The sequence below is a fragment of the Aplidium turbinatum genome, chromosome 9, assembly GCF_918807975.1.
Source record: "Aplidium turbinatum chromosome 9, kaAplTurb1.1, whole genome shotgun sequence".
Lineage (NCBI taxonomy): Eukaryota > Metazoa > Chordata > Ascidiacea > Aplousobranchia > Polyclinidae > Aplidium > Aplidium turbinatum.
This window is the reverse complement of record NC_137480.1, coordinates 7,427,902-7,454,867: the sequence shown is the minus strand read 5'-3', so window position 1 is coordinate 7,454,867 and position 26,966 is coordinate 7,427,902. Positions and strand designations below refer to the sequence as shown.

General features: G+C 37.2%; 1 protein-coding gene across 1 annotated transcript; it reads left to right on the top strand.

The window, feature by feature from the left end:
* Positions 1-794: 794 nt before the first annotated feature.
* On the top strand, positions 795-25,328 carry LOC145777682 (dihydrofolate reductase-like). Its single transcript, XM_082589119.1, has 5 exons — positions 795-943; positions 1,259-1,433; positions 18,506-18,613; positions 19,043-19,164; positions 24,428-25,328. Exons 1-5 carry the CDS (start codon positions 858-860, stop codon positions 24,504-24,506), a joined length of 570 nt encoding a protein of 189 aa, XP_082445245.1. The 5' UTR covers positions 795-857; the 3' UTR covers positions 24,507-25,328.
* The last annotated feature ends 1,638 nt before the right edge of the window (positions 25,329-26,966 follow it).

Here is a 26,966-nt window from a genome sequence, read left to right as displayed (position 1 = left end):
GTTCAAGGTACGAACTAGGTTGCAACCCCACCCCCGATTTCAGGGGATAAAATAGGATGCAGATCTGTTGAAATACACCCACAAACTACAATTTTGATACTAATTTGTTTTCTGAGCAACATTATTAACCATGCAGTAATAACAAGCTAAAAGGGAGGTTCAAAGTATAGCTGACCCCCTCCCCCGTCAATGTTTTGCATGAAACCACAAAGATTTAAGCAGGCCTATGGCGATGCTTGTTCAGTAACCTTATTTGAGCTGTTTTGGCCTGTCTTAACACTCTAACACTAACCTTTCAATATAGCACTGCATATGTTGGTGGTAAACGCAACGCCAAATCTTTCACTTTTGGCAAAAATAAAGTATTTTTGTTATCATATCTCAAAAATTTGATGTGATAGTAAAAATCTGAGTTCAGATTCAGCACCCCAAAATTACCTGAAATCAGTTGTCAAAGTCCAAACCGCAGAATTTTATTTTTTTTTGTAGACCAGTGTAATTACTCATTGGGGACGACATTGGCATTGACGCTCGAGCTGAAATCCAACAGCCTGCTGCAAATGAAGCTTTTTCTGGCGGCTTAAATAATCGCGCGTGCCGATGTATAAGGGGACGACATCGTCGCCACCCGGCACTGGTAACCGCAGTTGGAAACCACTGGTAAAGCCTGTATTGTAAATACATTGTAGTATCATGCATCAATATAATTGCAACCTGTAAAACAAGGCAAGATCATCACAGATACCTCAGCCAATTTAAGTGACATGGTGCTTGACTTTATATTGTGTAGGCTAGTCTATTGTTCAGAAATTAAGTTATTGACTGTGACGCATCTGGCTTGCTCAACCAATCTTTAAATGGAAAATATTAAAATCCACAGTATTGTTGCTTGTTGCAATAATTGGGGAATTGGAAATAATGGCAAACTTCCATGGCATTTACGGTATATTAGGCTATTTATGTATTTACGATGTAAAGTTGTATTCTCACTTCTATGTAATGATTTCAGAAGTTTTACGCAGGTCAATTTTGTGAATTGGTAGCTCACTTGATTGTAGCATTTGAGTTAGATCATGATCATGTAAATTCTAAAGGATTTATATTTAACCTTTTTAATTTTTTGTTTCAACTTTCTGTGATTAATTTTGGTGCTGTTTCTAGTTTGTGCATTCAAATTCATATCAATCAAACTTTTATTGACTAATTGACCATCTTTCTGTGCCCTTGTATTAAATATTGTGATTAAGTTGCTTTGCAGAACAGAGCACAAATATTTTTCGCTTTTAACTATTGGGAATCAACCAAAAGGCAAACAAAATGCAGTTTTAATGGGTCGAAAAACATGGGAATCTATTCCTTCAAAATATCGTCCTTTAAAGCGACGTTACAATTTTGTGTTCAGTCGCACACCAGATAAACAATTTGAAGGAGCGGTAAGTTGATTGTTTAGGTGAATCAAAATTTTTAAAAATCTTGTTATTTTTCTAAGTAATGCGATTTTTTAGCTCTCGCGATTGCAATTTTATAAAATCACAATACAGTAAGATTATACCTATAGAGTATTGAGTTTAGTTCAGGCCAATCACAAGCACATGGCGGCCATCGGAACTTCGAAATAATGATTTATTGCATCAATAAAGTGTATTGTGATGTCACTTGCATCCTACTTATCGTCAGACATCAGCTGCTTGGTCAATCAATCATTGTAACAGAGGTGGGCACCCGCTACTTTTAAAGTAGCACGCTACCGCTATTTGGACCAAAATAGCGCGCACTACCGCTACCAATTAAAAAAAGTAGCACGCTACCGCTACTCGGACCAAAGTAGCGCGTGCTATCGCTACTTTCGTCTAAAATGACACTAGGAAACACTCTTCAAGTCCCTAGTGACGCACAAATGACCTTGAAAACGAATGTTATCATTCGTTCACACTGTCATTTTAACGTCGTTATAGAAAACACATTCTAAGGGAAATTTATTATAATGCATCTTTCAAAAACACGAGTACTTCAAAATGAGAGTCACTAATAGTCTGGGAGCCTACGACAGAAGATTTCACCCCATAAGGTACAAAAGGTTTGACCCCTTGAAGTTACTGGGGTCAACTATGTCACTCACAAAAAGTATGGAAGATTGACCGCGCCAGGTGGATCTGGTCCCTAGAGCCCCCTAAAAAGCCCAAAAAGGGGGTTAATTTCACCCCATAAGGTACATGGACCAAACTTGGTGAAAACGAAGTTCTATGTCAGGACATCACAAAAATATCAAATCTAACAATATTTTCGAGTGGAAAGGTGATGTAAGACCCCCCCGAAAGTGACCCCCCGGGGGGTTAATTTCACCCCATAAGGTACATGGACCAAAGTTGGTCAAAACGAAGTCTTATGTCAGGACATCACAAAAATATCAAATCTAACAATATTTTCGGGTGGAAAGGTGATGTAAGATGCCTTCAAAGTGACTTCCCTTAATGTGACCCCCTCGGAACGTTTATTTCACCCCATAAGGTACATGGACCAAACTTGGTCAAAATGAAGTCTTATGTCAGGACATCACAAAAATATAAAATCTAACAATATTTTCGGGTGGAAAGGTGATGTAAGATGACTTCAAAGTGACTTCCCTTAATGTGACCCCCTCGGAAGGTGTATTTCACCCCATAAAGTACATGGACCAAACTTGGTCAAAACGAAGTCTTGTGTCAGGACATCACAAAAATATCAAATCTAACAATAGTTTTGGAAGGAAAGATGATGTAAGACTCCCCTAAAGTGACCCCCCAGGGGATTAATTGCACCCCATAAGGTAGGCTACATGGACTAAAGTAGGTTAAATCGAAGTCTTATTTCAAGGCATAACAAAAATATCAAATCTAACAATATTTTCGGGTGGAAAGGTGATGTAAGATGTCATCAAAGTAACCCTAAGAGGGTTTATTTCACCATAGAGTACATGGACCAAACGTGGTCAAAACGAAGTCTTATAGGACACCACAAAATATCAAATCTAACAATACTCTCAGTTGGGAAGATGATAAAAGACCTACCCAAAAGTGAATCTCCTCCTATAATTTAATTTACTTCATCCCTTACTTGAACCAACCTTGGTGTAACGGAAGTGCTATGCCAGGACAGTAGGCTACCAATGGATTAAATCTAAAAATATTTTTATTTAGGTTTTGGTGAAATACATTCACAAGCTGTCGCATGATGCATGAAATGGAACTATAGCCTACTTTACAAAAAGTTTTTGTATAAATCATGTTCAGTCAATCGAAAAAAGGCAACAGGACATGACAATACATGGCTTTGTAACACCAAAAACAGAAAGTACATGAGAAGCATATAGGCTACAGTAGCCAGAAAATTGATCGAAGATCTTGATACGACCACTAAATGTTGAATTAATCGAACAACTGACTATCCAAATCAAAACGTTTCGAAGTGAATCATTTGGAACGTTAATTTAGGCAGTAATGAACATTTTCCAGCTGCTACAATAAATAACCCAATAAACCCAATGTAGTAAATTTTTGTTTAATGCCATTTGCTTCATGTCTCTAATCAGTTATCGTAACTGTTCATTCATAAACAGAGATTGTTTGTGTAAATGTAAACGGTCGTTTCTTTATTCTTCATTGTCACTGCTGTCGCTTTCACTTTTTTCGTCTTATTTGGATAGTCAGTTGTTCTATTAAGTCAACATTTAGTGGTCGTATCAAGATCTTGGATCAATTTTCTGGCTACTGTAGCCACGGCGCCGATCCCTATAGGACAGTGGGGACATGTCCCCACCATCTTTTTACATGTCCCCATCATCTTTTTACATTATTTTTGTAACGTAAAAGGGAAAATATTACCCGAATGTCACAATTTTACCAGTCAAACGTTTAAAATATATTGAAAGGAGGGGACAACATTTTTGTTTTATGCGAGGAAGCCCCAACCGTAGTAGAAATGTTTTATTAAGCAGAGAAACCCTGGTGTAACTCGCAAATTGTATTTAATTTGGTTACCACACAGTGCAGAGTTTTAGAATTACTTTGAAAGAGTCGTACAAGCATGTAGTGCAGTAAGTGTAGCTTGTGTTACTTTTGTATAAGAAAAAAGCTATTTTTTCAGTTATTATTACATTGAGGTTAAGAGCTGCTGAAATGTCTTTACCGGTTTGGCAAAAAAATGTATATAGGAAAATCAGCAGTTGGAAGGCTGGCAGGCAGCTTTTTTTCAATCGAAAAAACTCTTACCCTACCCAATTTTTAAAAGACTTGTCACGTTCCAAATCGTCTTCAGTATGGACATGGCCATGGTTAACCTCCTAAACTTCAAGATCGATCGGTCAGAGTATTTTGCAGTCATTGACAGCTCGCAGCAAAATCTTACTGACTATTTCAAGTCGACCGATCTTGAGCACTACAAAATTCTACAAGAATCACTCTTTAGTGGAAAGCTACAATCACATTTGGTAGACGATTATCTTCAGTTCTTTGACACAGAGTCCCTTGCACAAGATTTTCGAATGATATTCAAGAAGATACCATCCGCTGTTCGGCAAATGTTTCCGCAAGTGGAACTTTTGCTCATATCACCAGCCCGCTCGTGTTCAGCTGAACGCTCATTTTCAACTTTGCGACGTATCAAAACTTTGTTACGATCTACCATGACACAGAAACGGCCAAATCATGCAATGGTCTGCTATGTGCACAATAAAGTTTTGAATTTGATCAACCTTCATTACAAGCCAAGGATCAACCAAGGACTTCGTTTTTAATTCGCCGGAGACTCGTTGCCGAGTTGCAGTGTTTGGACTTCTGCTGTCCAATGCTGACACAGACAATTAAAATACATTGCATTAGACTTGTAGCCTATCTACTGTAGGCCTATTTGTTTGTTTGTTGAACAGACCCCAATATTTCAGCTCGCTTCGCTCGTCTGCCCTTTCTTTCCTAGTAAATGTCCCCACCAATCTTAGAGAGCGATCGGCGCCCATGACTGTAGCCTATATGCTTCTTATGTACTTTCTGTTTTTGGTGTTACAAAGCCATGTATTGTTATGTCCTGTTGCCTTTTTTCGATTGACTGAATATGATTTATACAAAAACTTTTTGTAAAGTAGGCTATAGTTCCATTTCATGCATCATGGGACAGCTTGTGAATGTATTTCACCAAAACCTATATAAAAATATTTTTCGATTTAATCCATTGGTACTGTTCTGGCATAGCACTTCCGTTACACCAAGGTTGGTTCGAGTAAGGAATGAAGTAAATTAAAGTATAGGAGGAGATTCACTTTTGGGTAGGTCTTTTATCATCTTCCCAACTGAGAGTATTGTTAGATTTGATATTTTGTGGTGTCCTAGGACCTATAAGACTTCGTTTGGACCACGTTTGGTCCATGTACTCTATGATGAAATAAACCCTCTGGGGGTTACTTTGATGACATCTTACATCACCTTTCCACCTGAAAATATTGTTAGATTTGATATTTTTGTTATGCCTTGAATAAGACTTCGATTTAACCTACTTTAGTCCATGTAGCCTACCTTATGGTGTGCAATTAACCCCCTGGGGGGTCACTTTGGGGGAGTCTTACATCATCTTTCCTTCCAAAACTATTGTTAGATTTGATATTTTTGTGATGTCCTGACACAAGACTTCGTTTTGACCAAGTTTGGTCCATGTACTTTATGGGGTGAAATAAACCTTCCGAGGGAGTCACATTATTGGAAGTCACTTTGAAGTCATCTTACATCACCTTTCCACCCGAAAATATTGTTAGATTTGATATTTTTGTGATGTCCTGACATAAGACTTCATTTTGACCAAGTTTGGTCTATGTACTTTATGGGGTGAAATAAACCTTCCGAGGGGGTCACATTAAGGGAAGTCACTTTGAAGGCATCTTACATCACCTTTCCACCCGAAAATATTGTTAGATTTGATATTTTTGTGATGTCCTGACATAAGACTTCGTTTTGACCAACTTTGGTCCATGTACCTTATGGGGTGAAATTAACCCCCCGGGGGGTCACTTTCGGGGGGGTCTTACATCACCTTTCCACTCGAAAATATTGTTAGATTTGATATTTTTGTGATGTCCTGACATAAGACTTCGTATTCACCAAGTTTGGTCCATGTACCTTATGGGGTGAAATTAACCCCCTTTTTGGGCTTTTTAGGGGGCTCTAGGGACCAGATCCACCCGGCGCGGTCAATCTTCCATACTTTTTGTGAGTGACATGGTTGACCCCAGTAACTTCAAGGGGTCAAACCTTTTGTACCTTATGGGGTGAAATCTTCTGTCGTAGGCTCTCGGTCTATAAGTCCTGTCCGCTTTGGCTTGAGCACATCTTTTCCAACTGAGAAAAGTCTCTCCACCGCAGCACTGGAAGGAATGAGAGTGTTGTATTTAAGGTTGAATTTAAATTTATGGAAGTCATTGCGGTTGAAATACTCACGTGATCGCAGTTCAAGCAAGCAAAATTTTTTTTCGAGATTGTGAGTGTAGACGAAATGAGCTTAAAAACTAGCGTAAGCAAGAATTTCTAAGCAAGAACACTTCCCGTGTAGACGCAGTGACGCACCTTTAGGCGCAAGTATACCAACTGCATATTTTATATCATATCATGCATATTGCGTCACAGGGGATAATGTTGATGCAAATAGTGGAATAGTTTCACAGTGTATGTACAATTGTACATTAATGTAACCATAGGCGCCGACTTTTCAAAAAACCTTGGGGGGGCGAGAAAGGTGATGACGTCATAACCATAACGCTATTTTTCTAGTTTGATTAAGCTTACTGTCTTGTTTATTCGAATTTATTAGAACCGCTGCTTGAAACGATTGGTTTTAAGCATGCAGTACGCCCAGTCGCTCAGTTGTCAAAATTTTGATATTGTTAGCTCATAATAATTGGAACAGTTGGAAAACAAGCCGATTCATTTCCTTTTCTTGCGAGTGAATAACAACGATCAAGACAGTGAAGTTATCGAAATAAAACGCAAAAATCATGATTTCAAGCAGAGTGGAAACCCGTTATTAGTTTAATTAACTTTGTTTCACTCCTTTTGCCAATTACTTACCTTCAAAGCGTTAGCAACGGCAAAGTGTTTTCTGTTTTTTATCGAAAGTCTTTATAATCTTTTATCGAATATAATACCGTACCGTATATACTCGAGTATAGGTTAGGGTGGTCCAAAAAAACTTTTTTTGTAAATGTTAATGTCTCACCCTAAAATATTGTTACCATTGATGAGAAAATGATATATGTGAATTTTCATAAAGATTGGTTGATATTTAGGGGTTGCTACCGGGGTTCAAAGTTTTGTCGTTTGCCCCCATTTTAACGTTTCGAGAGGATATGATATGATACGGTACAGTAAAAAATACGGTACAGTGCCATTGTATATTGCAATAAAAATACAGTTTAATAATTACTCTATGGTCTGTTTATAAACTCATGTGTCTGTATTACGAATTATACTAACTGGTGTACATGTACGAAATGTGCGACTTTGTATAAGGTAAAGGTGAGTCCCATACTTGAATACAAGCATCGAGGGATGAGGTTCTCATTATACTAAGCCTTCGGCACTAACGAGAGTAGGGTGGCCAGTTCCTTTCTCTCGGCCGCCTTTACTTCAGCAACTACGCCCACCCAATATATTATACCCTGGGTAGAGGTGGGCGTGGGCGGTGTTTGTCAACAACCAGTATAAGCCGGGAGTCAAACCAGGATTGCATAATTGGAAAGCGAGCGCGTCACCGCTGCGACTTTGTATACTTGTGTTTAAAATTCAGAGACTAAATTGGACATTCATTAACAGCTTTAGAATACAACGAATAAACTACATACAGGAATTATTGCGCGAGGGTCTTTCTACTGCAGTCTGGATATCGCTGACGGTGATCGGCGACGACACGCAAAAGATACTGTTTTTGTTCTTCGTCACATGTGTGTAATGTGTTGTATTCCGTGATCAACGCCACTCCACGCTCGGCAATGTCCCAACCGGGGTGCCAATTGCAATGCTCAAGGGTGCCGCGAGATATTTTAACTTTAACCCGTTAAGTGTGGAATTTATTTATTTATTTTAACTCTAATCCACAATAAGCCTTTGTTTTCTCGCCCAGGAATAACAGCGTGAAAGAGATTTTGAATCGTTGCTGTTTTTTCCATAAAAACGTTTGAAACGCATCATTATTGCCAGGTTTCATGATTTTATTTTGCGTTTCACGGCGCACAAAGTCAAATTGCAGTGATGGATTATCGGATTGTGTGACCCAGCACGATTATAAAATTGCACGATTGTTTGCGAACCACTATAAAATAGAAACTTTTGCATGGGGGATACCATACCTGCGCATACAAACACGATAGCCTACATAGCTAATCGAGAAAAGGCTAAGTTATAATTGATTTATTCTTTATACCAGGGCTCCGCAACCTTTATTTACTCACGGCACACTTAAAAACTCTTTAAAATTTTGCGGCACAATTCGGCCGACACATTTTCAAAATGTAAAAAATAACTATCATCTTTTTAATGAGATATTTGCGCTTGTTTCTTGCTTTAATAAAGTTAACAATTTGGATACAGTCATTCATTGTTTCTGTCAGCTCCCTTGTAAAATGTTTGATCATCATTCATCAAGGCTTCCCTGTGTAAGCAGCAATACATAAGTTGAATGGCTGGATTTTGACGTTTTACCCATGCAGCTAAACTTCTTCCTTCGCCCACCATTGCTGAAGCACCATCTGTGCAAACGTTGATGCAGTTATTCCAATGGATACCATGGGTTATGAAAAACTCGTTGGTCACTCTAAAAATTTCCTGGCCAGTCGTTCGTTCCTGGCTGGAAGTTCTTTGCAAAATAATTAGGCTACTCGTTTGTTATGGACTCGCCATTGACAAAACGTTGGCTACTAAACTTAATAGCTGTGCTTTCAATATTACGAAATTTTTCATTACACACTGCTAACTGACAATTCAAAATGACCTAGCCTGACTTCTAAAAACGCACTACCACGTTAACCAGCCTTTTTTAAAACTAGGGCAGCCTTCCCATTGCGAAAACTTCAATGTGAGGCAAAAAAATCATAAATGCACTGTGGGAAGTCTAGCTAGAGTTTGAGTTGTCTTGCAGTGGTAAAGCGAGAATTTTTAAAACATAAAAACTCCTTTCTTTTCAAAAAGTATGTTCTGATGATAGTTATCCCGCGGCACACCGGTTGCGGAGCACTGCTTTATACTTATATGAATATATTTTGTGAATTGCTTTGCGATTACAATTGGGTCTCCAAATTAGTGGATTTTCCGTACAAACGAACATTAAAACTAAAAAAACGAGAACGACTGCTTATAGTCGAGGAAGAAATGTGGGTGGCTTTGTCGAATGTGCCTCGAGATATTAAGGGACTTGTGCAAGAAGTCAAGCCCAAATTTCACACTAAATTTTGAATAAATACATTTATTTATGCGCGCTATACTGTACAACTCATTCTGTGCTATTTCATACAGTTACTTGAAATACAGAAATCTCATAAAATTGACCCAGTTTTGCCAGGATGCCGCAAACTATTTATCTCTTCGATAGGGTGCCGCAAGGTCAAAAAGGTTGGGAACCACTGCTCTAAACCCTTGACAGCCTGTTTTAACCTAAAAGGAGGACTTTCTGATGATTACCCTTTTAGGGTGAAACAGGCTGTCAAGGGTTTAGACAGTGGTTCTCAACCTTTTCTGAGTCATGCCCCCCCAGACTGTGGCTCTAAAAGACCATGGCCCCCTTGAGCAAAATAAAAATGTATTTGTTTAAAGAACAATGAAACGAAATCAATAAAAACAGTTAACGAATGATTAAATGATTTAATGCTTTCTTTTTCGTAATAGACTACGCTAGTAAATCAAGCGTATCCTTAATTGTTACGTTACAATCACAAAAGATGATGCAACATGCAGTGAGATAGAACATATGATGAAAAAACATGCTTTTAGCTAGCTTTACGATACTAACACCTACATGAGTGTTTTTTGTGTCACAATTCTGTTATAATTCATCAATATGTACATGTTATAATTTATTAATGAAGCTTTTTATCGTGGCTCCCCTGAGAACGCTCTGTGGTCCCCTTGGGGGGCCGAAGGCCACGGTTGAGAACCCCTGGTTTAGAGGGTAATAACTATGTATGTACTATGTATATTAGTTTACATCATGTACATTTGTACATGTAGTTTATTTACTGTCTTCTAAAGCTGTTATTGATTGTCAAATTTAGTCTCTGAACTTTAAACACAAGTATACAAAGTCGCACATTTTGTATATATATGTAGACCAGTTAGTATAATTCGTAATACAGACGTACATGAGTTTATAAACAGACTATATAGAGTAATTATTAAACTGTATTTTTCTTGCAATATGCCATGGCACTGTACCATATTTTTTACTGTACCGTATCATATCATATCTGTATCACATCCTCTTAAAACGTTAAAATGGGGGCAAACGACAAAACTTTGAACCCCGGTAGCAACCCCTAAATATCAACCAATCTTTATGAAAATTCACATATATCATTTTCTCATCAATGGTAACAATATTTTAGGGTGAGACATTAACATTTACAAAAAAAGTTTTTTTTGGACCACCCTAGTATAGGTCGAGATGTTCGAAAGTGATTTTCACCTTCAAAAGACAGATTCAACTTATACACGGATTTTGCCGCGGACAAGCTGTTGTCTGCGGCAAAATCATTACCGACGTAGATTACGGAGTGTGAAATGACGTCGGCAGAAGTAAAAGTTTTGAATATATATGTTTATTTGCAGTGATTCAAACTTAACTTTTAAATTTAATGATTTCTTGTCAATTCTAAACTTTATACACTTGTTGAGCAATATGCAAAGCTCACGAGACAAAACAGAAAGAGCTGTTTTAAGAGATCACTTTTAATTTTTGCGTGTAGGATGGTAGTCGTTCTTATTACGTAACATTCCATGATTGTTGAAGTTGATGTCAAACCTTAGCGACCGCATAAAACAATGATGTCAGGTTGGCTAGGTGATAATAGCGGTAAGAGAGGTCGATAATGCAAGCAATATCTGCGACCAAGACCATTAAACATCTTTTCTTTTATAGGTTTTCGATTTAATTCTCAGTTCTCACACATTGCAAACAAAACAATGCGTTCTGTTGAATCATAATTGATCTCACAGCAGCATAGGCGCCAACTTTTCAAAAAACCTTGGGGGGCGAGAAAGGTGATGACGTCATAAGTTCATAACCATAACGCTATTTCACTCAATTAAAATAATCTTTGATTAAGATTACTGTCTTGTTTATATTGACACCTAGGTTGCAAACCAAATTTATTAGAACCGCTGCTTGAAACGATTAGTTTTACGCATGCAGTGCGCCTAGTCGTAAAAATTTTGATATTGTTAGCTCATAATTGGAACAGTTGGAAAACAAGCCGATTCATTTCCTTTTCATGCAAGTGAATAACAACGATCAAGACAGTGAAGTTATCGAAATAAAACGCAAAAAAAAATCATGATCTCAAGCAGAGTGGAAACCCGCTATCAGTTTTATTAACCTCGTTTCGCTCGGTTTGCTAACTACTTACCTTCAAAGCGTTGACAACGGCGAAATGTTTTTTATCGAATACCGTAGTGCAATTTTCTTTTGACTTTGAAGTTGTTCCGCGCGCGCGGGAAGATATGCAGTGTGTGACTGTGAGCATGCGCAATTGCGCATCTCAGTAGTACTTCACGTTCCAGAGAAAGCCATGCGATCAGCTGCTGTTTTGCGGGCAAGAGCAACGTAGGTTATTTTTCGCTGTCTGCATTCTTTAAGTCCGTTTAAATGATCTAAATCTCCTTCGCAAAGTATTTTATCTTTGAAACACCACTTGTAATAACCATTTTTGTTGCCCCTCAACCATAAATTTACGGGGAGCGCCGGCCCCCCGGAAGTCGGCGCCTATAAATGTAACTTATGATGAAACTATAACAAACTCAAATGTAAGGAGAAAATTTTGCCGCATGCAGCCATCGCGAAATCCCACGATTAAACATGCGAATAGATACCTATTAACATAGGCGCCTAAGCCGTGGGGGCCAGGCCCCCACGCATATTTCTGAGTGGGAGCAACTTTTTATGCTGTATTGATACATAAAACAATAGATGAACTAGCGATCGGCAGCAGAAAAACATTTTTAAATGCAAACCGGAACAGCTTTGCAATAAATAATCACTAGAACGAGTAGCGATGCTACAATCCCACCCCAGACAAAAAAATCTGTCATTTTTACATTGATTCAACGTCTGCAGACGTTAAACCACTGTAAAAATGACAGATTTGTTGCCTGAGACATAGCCAAAATCTACCAATGTCATCAGATGTGGAATGCACCCAAAAACAACATAGTTTGCTATGTAGAAGCAGCCATTGGCGTAATTTTTAAAAAAAAATTGACGAACTTAGGGGTGCTCTATGCTATCTTATGAAAATTGTCAATATAGGCTAATCAATTGAAAACCTGACCGATAGAAAATGTTAAAACAAATGACTCAATCTAATAGTAAATTCAACCATGTTTAGCCTACGTCATGAAACGTCGAATCAACATAAAAGAAGATAATTTTGTCGTATGTGTAATCGAATAGACTGCAGCGGTATGGTAAACGATCAGATAGAAATGAAAACAAGTATTAGGCTACATGCAAGGCGAAAGTGATCTTACATTAAATATTGAAATATATTCGACTTTAATTGCTTTAATTTGTTCACGTCTGCCTTATAATGCGGCTTGCTATAAATTAATCACATCCAAATTTGTTTCTGCTGGTCGTTGTCTTGGAAACAAACTCCGTGACAAGTTCTTCCATGTTTAATTTCTCCGCCAATTCGCGATGACTACTTATAACGGCCAAATTGTTCAGTCGTTGTTGCGTTTGAGTGCTGCGAGGGTAGGTCTTCAAGCGTCGTAATAACGAAAAGGAACGTTCGGCTTCACAGGAAGAAGTCGGCATAACAATGTAAGTTACCAAAGCTCAGGGTTGATCTCTAAGTGGTCTAAACTGGTTTTGACCACTAAGCGGTTTAAACCTGGTTTTAACCGGTGAAAACTAGGTTTAAACCGGTCAAAACCCAGAAAAACATTTTTATTATATGTAGTGAATGGTCGGCCACCTGGGCTATGGGCTATTTAGGAAATATATATAAAAGCAGTTGTGAGTTGTGACCATTTTGATATGCAGGCATCGAAATAGCTGGCGGCCATGGCCGCCTGAACTTTCATTAATGGCTGCCAATACCGACCTGTCAGGCAGCCACAGATGGCTGCCTGTAAAGTTCGTACAAAAGATTACATTTATCTTGAATTTTTCTTTTGTTTCAGCGCCGCCAAAAACAAGACATCAAACAGCGTTAAGACTACTACCTTAATTACATGTCGTGCTACGTCTTATGTGCTACGCAACGGGAGGGCAAATGTTGCGCAAATTTTATGGCAAATGTTTTTCATAAAAAAAAAATTTGTTGGAATAAATTCTTGTACTTCAGTTGGCTGAGCAAATGGTTCATCGTTCTACCAAGCATTTTTTGGTTCATCAGAAACTTATCTTTAGAATTTGAATTTTCTCATTAATTAAAATAACCAACTGATTGAAATATCAAAAACAAACTGAGAAATTGAATATTTTTTGTTCCAAATCCAGCATTTAGGTTATGTTGATCAAAACAAAATATAGTTGAACATCATTACTAATAACATAGAGGGTAATATTTTTAATTCAATTGAAAAGCAACTTGATTCATACACTAAAGGGGTTTTGACCAGTAATAGGTGGTCAAAACTGCCCGGTTTAAACCAGGTTTTAACCGGTTTTAACCGGGCGGTTTAAACCGCCCCAATTTAAACCGATCAACCCTGCCAAAGCTGCATATATATTTGGCATTATATCGACCATTGACGGCTGTGCAATGAATTTCTGACGTAGCGTATTCACTGTCACAACATCACCATCACGTTTGCAACAAGCGAACCACTGCTTGCATTCACGCGCAAATCCTTGCGTTTTCAGTCACCATCATAAAATTTGCTTACTTTTGTAACATCGGCTTCTTTCATTGTGGGATTCTCTAGCAGCTCTCGTAGCAAGTCTGCCATTCGGTATGATGAAGAAGGGAAACGGCTAACGATTGCATCTGACGCCGTTTGCAGAATGTTTTTATAGACGTTTGAGTAGAAAACAGCAATTTTCTTCAAGCCAGACAAATTGTTTTCTCTCGAACGGCACTTCTTGACGCAGTGCGCGTGTTTGTGCTTAATTGTTACGCAATAGTACAATCATGTCTGCCTTTGATATGTGTGGCGCTGCGTGCCACACACAAATGTAAAACACTGAAAATATTGCGCTTTGGTGAAACGACTTTCAAGAAAGAAAAAAAAAACGGTCTTTAGCAATGCAAATTTCCATTTGAATCGGTGTATTTTGTATGCAAACCAGGGCCCAGGGGTGCTCTCTCATTTATGTTGTTACCTCAGATTTTTATTTTGGGGTGCTTAAGCACCCTTCGCACCCCTGAAATGACGCCTATGGAAGCAGCGTGTGTTTAGCTTAATGCGCTTGCAAACAGACTCGATGTCTCTTTCGAAAGTCGAAACCTCTGCAGAGAATTGTCGCGGCAGTGAATCGCTCGCTGTGAAAATGAACTTGAAGTCTCGGCCCGAGGTTACCACTAACCAACGCAACAAGGGCTGGTACAAACCGCATTGCGCACACACGGCATAATCAACACAACAACGGACTCGCGCAAACTGCATGGCGCACACAGGACCGTTGCCATAGAAACCCGATCAAAGGCGGGAATATGCGCATCTTTTGTTTCCTCTGCAACACGAAAACGGGCGTATCACAGCGAATTGAAACTTGAAAGCTGGTCAGCCATAAGTTGCGATATTGTAGTGAAAGGGGAGCAATGTCAAGTAGGGTGGAGTGAAAAAAGTTTTTTTTCAAATCTAAAAAAACGGGGTTCTTAAATCCCGACAAATGACCTAAAACTTCATTAAAAATTGACTTTAGGGAGTTGCCCCCATTTTCCAGCCGGCAACCCCCCAATTTATGTGCGCGAGGGGGTAAAATTGCCTATCTCGGTAACCACTGGTTGTAGAGTCATGATATATAGCTCAAAAGCTGCCAAAACATCATGTTTCTATCTGTCCTAAGAAGAAAGTTTGCTCTATTTACGATACAAAACGAGTTACAGCCAAAAAACCAAAATATACACACATTTTTGTTAAAATTCAGCATTTTTTCTGACAAATTGTGATCTGTCATAAGTTTTTTGAAAAAAAAATCTGATATGTTGTACAAGATATAATAACACACTGATAATACCGAATGTGAAAGATGCAGGAAGGAACTACGGCAAGAAGAGCAACAAAATTTCAGTATAGTGAATGGTCTATACTTTGATGGACGTAAAGATACAAACAAACGGTTGTGCAAGGTCCAAACGAAAAGCACTACAGATCTGTTCAATTGGAAGAACACTATACTGCAGTTGGCGAGCCGGGGAGTTATTACCTCACCCACTTTTCTCCTGAAGATGGCAAGGGCAGAACCATAGCTTAACATCTATTCAATTCATTACAAGGTACAGAATTGCAAAATAAACTGGCAGTTGTTGGTACTGATGGCACTGTATCAATGACAGGAAAACACAACGGATACATTCGAGGCCTGGAAGAGTTGCTGAATAAGCCACTTCAATGGATAGTATGTCTGCTACATAGGCTACTAATGAATTGCCTTTGGGACATGTGTTTGCAGGTCTCGATGGTGCTACAAGTGGCCCAGACACATTTGCAGGTCCAATTGGAAAAAACTACATGGAACTGTATCCTGTTGGCCAGTTACTCAATTCAAAGAGCTCTCGCCACCACTTTTGGCCTTTTCAAACCTCCCATCTGAAGTTGTGAATGACTTAAGTACGGACCAGTTCTATGCTTATAAAATGTGCTGGGCAATTATTGAAGGAAACGTTGATGATGATCTGGCTTATTTGGAGGTTGGACCAGTTGTGCATTCAAGATGGCTAACTTTGGAATGCAGAATTTTACGTTATTTTGTGACAGTGGATGAACCGCCTTTGAACCTGGAGATTCTGGTTCGTTTTTGCCTTGAAGTATATTTTCCGACTTGGTTTGAAATCAAGCTAAACAACCATATAACAAATGGATCCATAAACTTTTTCAACTTGATTCAATGAGTTTTGAATTTTTCTGACCAAAACATTCGGGAAATTGCTTTGAATGTGGTGACAAGAAACGGTTATTTTGCACACCCCGAAAATATTCTGATTGCAATGCTGGGGGATGATAATGAAGACATACGAAATAAGGGTGTGACCAAGGTGCTTGCAATTCGCAAACATGCCGCTGAAACAAATTCACTTATGGACATTGAAAGTCATAGCAGTTCCAACCCATTGAACTGCAGACCAATTCGTTTGTTCTGTGTTCCAAAGTTGAACTTGGAAGCAAAGGCATACCACGAGTTAGTTGATATTGAACCTTATCAACAACTTTCTCCAGCAATTGAGCACTTAACCGATGCAGAGTTGGAAGAATGCCGCGAGAAGCCTCTGATTTTGTTTTATCCATGCCACAATCAAACAGTGGAACGACATGTGAAGCTCGTAACAGAAGCATCAGCACAAGTTTCAGGATTTGAAAGATGAGATGGACTCATTCGCCAAAAAGTTAAGTGTCGTAAACTGATGAAAAAATTTGACACAAAAATGCATTTTAAATAAGTCGTTTTAATTCAATTGACATACCTATTCAATTTTTTTTTGTGATTATTGTGCCATCAGAAGGCCTGAATTGTCATTTTAAAAACAGAACCTTTTAGGATTAGCAAAGCTCACACTTGAAATATTTCAACTGAGGAATTACAAATCGACGAAGTTATGAAAAGACGTTAAGTTTGGGGACGACTGGGATATGAGTTTACCACTCTTCGAGTCTCCAGCCACCCAAATATATGTCAAACACAATCTGCCTCCAGCCGTTATCAAACTCGTGCTTTGCCGCTGCAGTATTGAAAACTAGGAGCAGTTCCGCTCGGCCATGTTGCTAACATGTCACACCAGGCAAAGCAACTTGTTTTTGCAAAATGAATATGAGTTCTTTGAAGTTCATCACCAAACACTTGTGATATTTTTGCACTGCTGCAATTAACATAATGCTTAATGTGAGTGCTTCATTATGATGTTTTGAACTGATGTTAAAAGGACTGTGTTGTGAATAATTTTGGATTATGGGCCCAATCTTCGGTATTATCAGTGTGTTACTATATCTTGTGCAACATATCAGATTTTTTTTTCAAAAAACTTATGACAGATCACAATTTGTCAGAAAAAATGCTGAATTTTAACAAAATGTGTGTATATTTTGGTTTTTTGGCTATAACTCGTTTTGTATCGTAAATAGAGCAAACTTTCTTCTTAGGACAAATAGAAACATGATGTTTTGGCAGCTTTTGAGCTATATATCATGACTCTACAACCATTGGTTACCGAGATAGGCAATTTTACCCCCTCGCACACGGAAATTGGGGGGTTGCCGGCTGGAAAATGGGGGCAACCCCCTAAAGTCAATTTTTAATGAAGTTTTAGGTCATTTGTCGGGATTTAAGAACCCCGTTTTTTTCGATTTAAACAAAAAACTTTTTTCACTCCACCCTAATGTCAAGTCGAAAACTTAATCAAACGTCTCTCTCCGTAACTATTTTTCAAGGGCTGTTTACGGATGTCAGCAACTTTTAAATTTATTCAAGGTAACGTGCTGTTGAATTGATGTAAACATGAATGATTTTGCTTTCAAAAGGTATATTTTCAAGCGTATGATCGAGTTAGTATTTTCATTCCATTTACAGTATATGTACCTTTTAGTAAACCTTTTCGTCTCTTGTTTCATGCTAATAAATCTAGTTCGTTGCTAAACTTTATGTTGTGCTTAGCTTGAAGAGTCGCAGTCCATCAACCGCTAGCCAACGCAGACGCATGGCATGTGTTTTGGTCGAGTTTTGTTTATAATAATTAACGGTAGGTCAAACGTAGCGATAACTCCGAGTGTGGCAATAAAAGCAATCCTAGTGTGACGACATAATTACGTCATCCATTGCGTGACATTTCGCTGAATTTACGTTGCTGCTGATGAAACGCGCTTTCGCCCTCACGGCCAAAAAAATAGTTAGGCGCCTATGCCTATTAATGTGCTTCCCAACTCCCAAGACACTGAGATACCGTAAGTAGAAGTTATCCCATTCTTAGAGGCTGGCTGGTATAGCAGTCCTCAAACCTATCGTCCCCCATGACAAAGTAAGCAGATTGTTTTAATAACAACTAACAAGCATTTTATGTTTGGTTTAAATTTAAGTTCTTTTTTCCTGTAGTGGAATTATCTCTAACTTTTATTTGTTCGAATAGGATGCTGTAGTTTCGTCATTGGAAGAACTGATCATTTTGTTGAGATCAAATGAATGGAAAGACAAAGTTAATGATGTTTTCAATACGGGTGGATCAAGCATTTACAAGGTGCTCTTTTGTTTTTGATAAAAACTGTTTTTTGTTCAAACTGAGTTTGATGTAAGTTTTGATGAGGCAGTTGCTTCACTGGAACAACTCAGGTACTTTGTGTGGATGATGTCACAGCAATGGACTAGCAACTAGCATAATATATGGTAATGTTAAAGTGGTGTTAACCGTTATAAAAATTACTCTTAGCTTCTGTTTTGATTTTGCAATATTGTGGAGAATGCAACTAAACGATTGTACATAATTATCAACTAAATGGTGATGGCCATCCCTCGTCTTCAAGAATAATGGTCTTCGCAATAAACATGCTAACAATTAGTTCTTAAATGGCTAATAAGTCCAATGCTGACTTGAAGTTTAAAGTTCGGTAGTTTCATGATGTTTTATATTTTTCTCAAATATTCAGCTGCATACTGATTTTACTTTCAGTTAATCCAAGACTCACCATATTGTGGAAATATTTTCTTGTCTCGGATTCTTTCAGACTTCGAATGTGACACTTTTTTTCCAGCACTAACAGAAGATGAGTTTGTTTCCAGGCCTATTAAAGAGTAAGATGATTTTTAACCCAACTGACCTTCAAAAATTACAAGTTACCATCTAGCACAATCAGCATTTTTCCACTGATTTGCCATAACATTTGCCCTTCAAATTTTGTTACTACAGTATTTAATGATCAAATGGATTTCCTAGAATATGTGCTCGCCTACAACAACAGGGTTCGATCTTAGCGGTAGTCCGCTAGCCAATGGCTAGTGAAAATTTGCGCGGACTAGTAGAAATTTTGCAGTACTAGTCTGATTGGCTAGTGAAAATATTCGCAGGTGAAAAGTTTTGGTTTACAAAATGGCAATCGGCGACGTTACTCTGAAATATTGCAAACGAAGAAGGCGGCAAAGTCGGTCGACTGAGCACGTGACTACTTTTTTCTCGCATATTCGCTAGACACGACGCGTGGTAGTAGTCAGCACAGAGTTGCCAATTTGGCTTTTTGAAACCAGATTTTGAGAATCTGGCTGTTTTTCAACTCGCTTGGCTTATTTTTTTTTAATAAAAAAAGCCAACAATATAATTTTGGCTTTTTTTTGGCTTAATTTTATCTTTCGCGATTTTTTTTAGGAAAAAATTCGGTCTGCGTCAATTCGAGCAGTAATTTCTACCTTTATTATATTTGGTTGTAGTGTCCAACCGAATTTCGTTTTGAAGCCGAAACTAGAAATTTTTCTAGTTGCTTGTCTTTTCATTAACTATGTTTCTGCATTGTCGCTGAAGTCAAAGCTCGGTGGGACACTATTTGCTTGTGCACTTTTTATATGTGTATGTTTAATGAATACTAATTGGCTTTTTCAGCTATTTTTTTGCTGGCTTTTTTTGTGACTAGGTCTGGCTTTTTTTGGTGAAGACAGGTTGGCAACCCTGGTCAGCACGGAGAAGTCAGCATCCCAGCAAGCAGCAGTTTTTGTTGATATATCGTGATCAAATGCTGATTCAACTTTACTACAAAGTGTCTAATGCTTAGTGTTAGCTGGGTAGTTATCGCTATTTTGAGGCTTCTTTGGATTGCTACCTTGTCCTAGTTGAAGAGCTCGTGTGCCTCCGTGACCTAGAAGGTGTTTTTGTGTGTATTGTTGCTCTCTTGTGCGTACTGAAATCTGAAAGCCTTTAGTTAGTTTCAGTCTAAGCCAAAACACTTATCTTAATACGTCATCAGACAAGTGAAAAGTCAGTAAACTGGTCGGACTAGTGAAAAATCGTGCGGGCTAGTGAAAATGGGGAGCAACTAGTCCGGTGGGCTAGTGAAAAAAAAGTTAAGATTGACCCCTGAACAACCAAAAAGTTTAGGTCGGCTTCCACTAGCCAATATTTCTCCATTCTGTTGGTACTCAAAATGTTTTTTTCTTCACTCGTATTCACAATATTTTTTTGCCAACAAGCAGCAAAGTATGAGTATCGCTGTCGGCTTATATAAACTCGAAGACCAGCTTTACACCTACGTGGGAAGCATAAATACAACTGGAACTTAGATGTTTCAGGTTCTTCTTTGCGTTGTTTTTTTGAGCGAACGGAAAAACATGATATCAACAGATTTTTATAAACACAATTGTTTAGCGGAGTTTTTATTTTGGCATGAGAATTTGGCCGTCGGGAAGCAGCTCTGGTAGGGTCAAGCGGGGTCAAATGGGACGCGAGGGCAAACGCGCCATTCTGTTACTCTGTTTACTTCTCACATTTTTTTTCCTACATATGCTTTTCTAAAATCGAAAGTTAATAGCTCATTTAAAGCTGCTTTCCCATAGATTTGCATCATGTAAAACAAACACAGATCTACATTTGGAAAATATACTTCAGATGACGCAAAAAGTGGCCAAAAATGTGAAAATATTGAAATTTGAAAATTTACCAAAAAAAGTTTGGTATATATACTTCAAAAACTAATTAAGCTGGAATGAAAACTTACTGAACAGCATTCACCCCAGAATGCTGAATTAGTATGCTAAAAATATTAATAGTCCCACTTTTTTACTTTTTATATTTTTTCTGTTTAAATAAAATGGGGTCAAATGGGCCACATTGGCTTTTTGACAAGTTTTAGCTCACTTGCATAACTTTTTTAATTCTAATTAATAATGGTATTTTTATGTAAACAGACCTATTATTACTATTAGACATAGCTGTTGGTTGCATGATTAGCTCTAGACATGCCTAGAAAGAGAACCAATATGACATCCCTTTTGTCTTTGAGCAAAAAGAAAATAGAAAGCATAAAACTAAAAGTGGTAAAGGCTTTGAAAAATCCAAGATTTGAGAACCCTTCTAAACGTGCCATTGTGGTCTTGAAAATTGTCAATAGGAAAGAACTGCAGGACTTCACCACACGCTTTTAAAAAATTACTGAACTGCGTTTTGACTTTTTGAGTCAAGTCAAGACCCACCTCTTTAGGAACCCAATGACACTTACACTACTACAAAGTCAACTCTACTTGGCATGAGAGTTGTGACTGACATAACTGAATGTGGTGTGGCGAATACAAATTTGAACATGATGAGTGAACACAATTTTTCTGCACACCAATGATGAAGAGCAAAAGCAGTTCCTCCTCATGTCAGTCTAAAACTTCAGATAGCTGTATCCAGACAGGAATAAGTCTACATTGATGCAATAACTATAACTAATAACATTCTGGACATCTGTCAACACTGAACTTATTAATTTTGAGTAATTTTGTCATTATATTCCTATCATATAATCCCGTGTTGCTATTAGTGTATTCCGTGAAGCTTTCAAAGTAGGTAGCAACCTTAAAAATGTTTTAAGTTGCAACAAAAATTTGACAGGAATATTTTTGCAGGTATTGACAAGATGCGAGAGGGTGCCCGACTTGCATTTCAAAGTTTCATTTTTTTCCCAATTTATGAATCACCCTATTGTATAGTATCCTATTTCAATTGTCAACTATAGACCCTGTTGTTTGACTTGGCCCCTTCTACTCTGTTTATGACTGCCAGTTTAAAATTGAACATTTGTAAAATGTTTCCTTATTCATATTGTTCAATTTTAGTTGCAAAAAAGAGCAGTGCAAATTATGTGTTCTACCTTTATCTGAAAAGGGTGAAGAAGACCTTCATGGCTAAAATTGTTGAGCATCACTTTAACAAAATACATGCCACCAAACAGATCTGTTATAAAATAGCAAAAATGAAGTTCTTTCCTTACCGTTTCGACTTATAGAAGTTGTGGCCCATTTGACCCTACAGCTGATGGGGTGAAATGGGCCACACCTACCTCTGCTTAACACATTTTTTTATGTTTTTGCAAGTTTTTAATTTTTCTTAAAAATGTCTTATTTCATTGCTGAAAGGTGTAATGCTCTTTGTAAATATTTTTTTTTAAATTTCATTATAGGTTTTATATGGTCAAAAATCGGAAAAACCAACTGAAAAAGGTGATCTGGTACTATGACACTTCCTCAAATGGGCGATCTACCTAATACAGAAAGCAATATCACTAAGAAAATAAATCAATAGCTTTTTTTCCTTAGTCTGAACCTTAAAACATTTGACCAGGCTAACACTCACAATAGTATTTCAATAAGATTTAATTTATGTTATGGAACCGGTTTTCTTCCATTAGGAATCGTCAGCATAACTGAGTCGAAATAAAAATTAGCCTACATCAATAGATGTCAGCACAACTGAGTCGAAATAAGAATTAGCCTACAATATCAATAGATGTCAGCACAACTGGACCAAAAACAAACGAAAAATTACAAATTAATTAAATAAAAATGTTCATGACCTCCAATCCTGCATTTTCATTTCTTTATTTCTGCCTTTTCTTCTCTTCATAGTTTTAGCAAAACGCAACTATCGAATATTATAATTTCAATTTGATCTAGCTTGAGCAAGTATGATATAATGGCAAACACTTGAAAATTCAAATAAAATTTACTAAGCAGAGGATTATAGAAATACTATGTCGGTGAAATCTAGAATAAACGCTTCTATTACATCATCATGCTAAACTTGCAATTGTGCAAAAATTTAAAGCAATCAATGCGGCAGAATAGGTGACAAGGTTTGGAAAAACTAGAAAAACCATATCTATGATCAAAAATGGGAAAAACCAACTGAAAAAGGTGATCTGGTACTATGACACTTCCTCAAATGGGCGATCTACCTAATACAGAAAGCAATATCACTAAGAAAATAAATCAATAGCTTTTTTTCCTTGGTCTGAACCTTAAAACATTTGACCAGGCTAACACTCACAATAGTATTTCAATAAGATTTAATTTATGTTATGGAACCGGTTTTCTTCCATTAGGAATCGTCAGCATAACTGAGTCGAAATAAAAATTAGCCTACATCAATAGATGTCAGCACAACTGAGTCGAAATAAGAATTAGCCTACAATATCAATAGATGTCAGCACAACTGGACCAAAAACAAACGTTTGTTTTTGGTCCAGTTGTGCTGACATCTATTGATATTGTAGGCTAATTCTTATTTCGACTCAGTTGTGCTGACATCTATTGATGTAGGCTAATTTTTATTTCGACTCAGTTATGCTGGCGATTCCTAATGGAAGAAAACCGGTTCCATAACATAAATTAAATCTTATTGAAATACTATTGTGAGTGTTAGCCTGGTCAAATGTTTTAAGGTTCAGACCAAGGAAAAAAAGCTATTGATTTATTTTCTTAGGTTTTATATGGCATTCAAAAAACTGAAAAAGTGTCCCGTTTGACCCCGCATGACCCTAGGCCATGCTTGGTCTCTGGAAAAATAAACAAACTTAGACGCCTGCACGAGCAGCCTAATTAGGCCTACATCGAATCCGATTTGAAATATTTCCACTATAGGAAAGGAAGCAAATGCAAAATAGTCAATGTTTTGTTTGTGGCATCAGACTATTCATTACGGTATATTGTTTGAAATTTGTGGATGCTATTTTGAATTTTTAGTCATTAAAACATGGTTCGGTAGACACTAGACGGGTGCTCATTTCCTAATCTAATTTTTCAAAAAAATTAATTGCATCTGGTTGACGCATCATCGCAATAAACTGAGATTGTCATATTCATTGTCTTGTGAATGTTTAGCTTTTATGCCATAAAATGTACCATGCTGTTAAATAAGATACCTGGTAAAATTTTTGTTCGAAATTTGACTAGCATTGTAAATTAACTAAATGTTTAAACATTAAACTATACCTGATGTGTTGAACTAACTTTACTGCTTCCCGTTTTCCACCAAGTTTTTTACAAACATGTTGATTGCTACCTAAGACTTGACTTGATTCCTTTTCTTAAGGTTTCCTGATATTCCCCAAGAGATTCAAGAGGAAGGTGGAATTCAGTGGAAAGTGGAGGTGTATGCCAAGCGAAAATAAACAGGATTTTGGTACTTTTGAAGATCCCATCTCTTTTAGCTCAATCGAGATGAGTGAAACTATGATCCCATCGTGAAAACAAAGCAACAACCATTTTTAATTGCATTAAGTAGCAAGGTCGATGCACTGAGTTTTATGATGCGGTCTTTCTGTTTAATGTAATGAGAGCAATCTATTTTATATATGTAACTTTGCAGTAGATAAGAAACACAAAACCTTAATGTTAAATCTTGATACAATGACTGAAAATTTGTTTTCAGTTCAGTTTATTTTTCAGTCATACAGTCATTGTAAATGTTTAAAAGAGGTTTGTTTAAAAGTTTAAAAGAGGTTTACCAACAAATTGCATCAATTGGGTTTATTAGAATGACTTGTAGTAGTAGTGATGCATTTTTAATCTGATTTGGAGATACTTTGTGATTGACTTTGAATTGAAACAATTCAATGTGATAAGACTGAAGCAACAACAGAATTTTATCAGAACTAGACCCCATTTCTTTAATACCACTTGTAGTTCAATTTAAGTTTATTTTTCATTGCTGGCATGAACAACGAACATGTAATAAACCACACGAATTTGGCCCCAACAAAAGGAAAAGACTGCAAAATTAAATATATATAAATTAAAATATGCAACATGCATGGATAAAACAGTGTTCGAAACTCAAAATCTTGAATATGCACACTTGCACAGCTACAAAACCAAAAATAAAAAGAGAATAACTTTTGAAATCAATCAACTTTTGTAGCAAGGGCGTTTAAAATTTAGTACAGCCAACAAAAAACCCGAGCAAACAAATTTACAGTAGGTCATCACAAAAATATTCACAAATACAAAAAACATCATTAATCTGTCATAAAAAAACATGACTGACTGACTCTCCAGGTAACCGGTTTGGCTGCAGGAAACTAGCTCAATGTGACGGTATGAATTGAGAAAGAAATTAAATAGAGTAAAATTAAGAAAATAAAACATAATATTATAACAATAATAGTCTATGATGTTTACTTGAGATAAAATTTAACGAATTAAATCCAGATAATCTATTACTACAGAGTTAAAGAACAAAAATAACAAATTTTTGATGATTTAAATGCATCTGTTACCCATGGCCGACTACAAATAAGGCCAGATTTGTCACAATTTGAGGAATTTTATTAACAGACTGACTTAAATTGTTTAAACATACAGTTTTGACAACTAAATAGTGTCTGATTTGGTAATGTTTTGCCTTACCTCTGTCAAAAACTGCCTCAGTTTGAAGTATTATCAACATTTCTGTTACAGATTAGAATGTGAATAACAGCTCTTCTTGCCGCTCACAAGGTTTTTCAACCATGCCAAGAGGCAACCTTATGAAGTCTCTAGGTTTTTTGTTATGGCAGGACCTTTGCCAGCAGCCATATTTTACCTGCCTGCTGCAATACAATATTCTGGAGAGTACAAATGATACCGAATCTGTAAAAAAATCAAATCAATACTTAAACTAAATCCTCATGTTTCAGCTACTGTATATCTTTTTACTATTGCACATGAGCAGGCTACACTACAATGCACTTTTAAACCACAAGCCCAGTTAAAAAGGTCTTACTTACAACAACAATGTTTAAGTCTGCTTTCAAACGTAAGCTTTTGTCTGTTGTTGTAGAAGATGTTGACCAGCATTTTTAAGGTGATTTCTAATCTTTGCTGATGGTGAGAGTCGCAGAGAACTTGAATATCATTAAAGTGATACCATAGCATACACAAAGCAGCCTCACGAGTAGAAATAATAGATTAGCAATGAATGAAATTGTCATGGAGGTAGCCTATAACAAAGCAGATAACTACTAACTAGCCTTTGTACACAAATTCAGAGAGAGAAGAAGAAGGAGATTATGTTAATCCATGGCGTGATAAATGGAGAAAATACGGACAATTAGCTGATTTGCATTACACTCCTCTTTAACCTCTTTAGAAAGTCGTTTCTTTAACTTCTTTGCAATGTATCTAGCAATGGTAAATCCTATCTCCTCGCTCTCTTGTGATAGTGCTACAGTGTCTAGCAATCTTCACAAATCGAGAGTTCTATAAACTTCTCTGGATTATGCGGATCTTTCATTAAACCTTTTTTCAAAAGTTTATACTTCACTTCAACAATGATTGACATAACAAAATGTCTTCACTCCGCAAAACTTCTCGTACGCTAACAAGAAAATTTCCTCCACTCATCTGGTGAAAGAGCTTCGGTAGAGAATTTGTCTTGTTGAACCATAGGCATACGAAGCCGAGCAATGTTATCAAGTTTAACATATTCAAGTTTATTACATTTACAGAAACACCAAACTACGCATCAAATTAACTATCAAACGTTTTCGACATCACAAGATGTCCTCTTCAGGAATAACATATATACAATTTAACTACATCTGAATAAAATACAATGGTTTATTAAATCTATAAACAGGAAAAAACAAAAA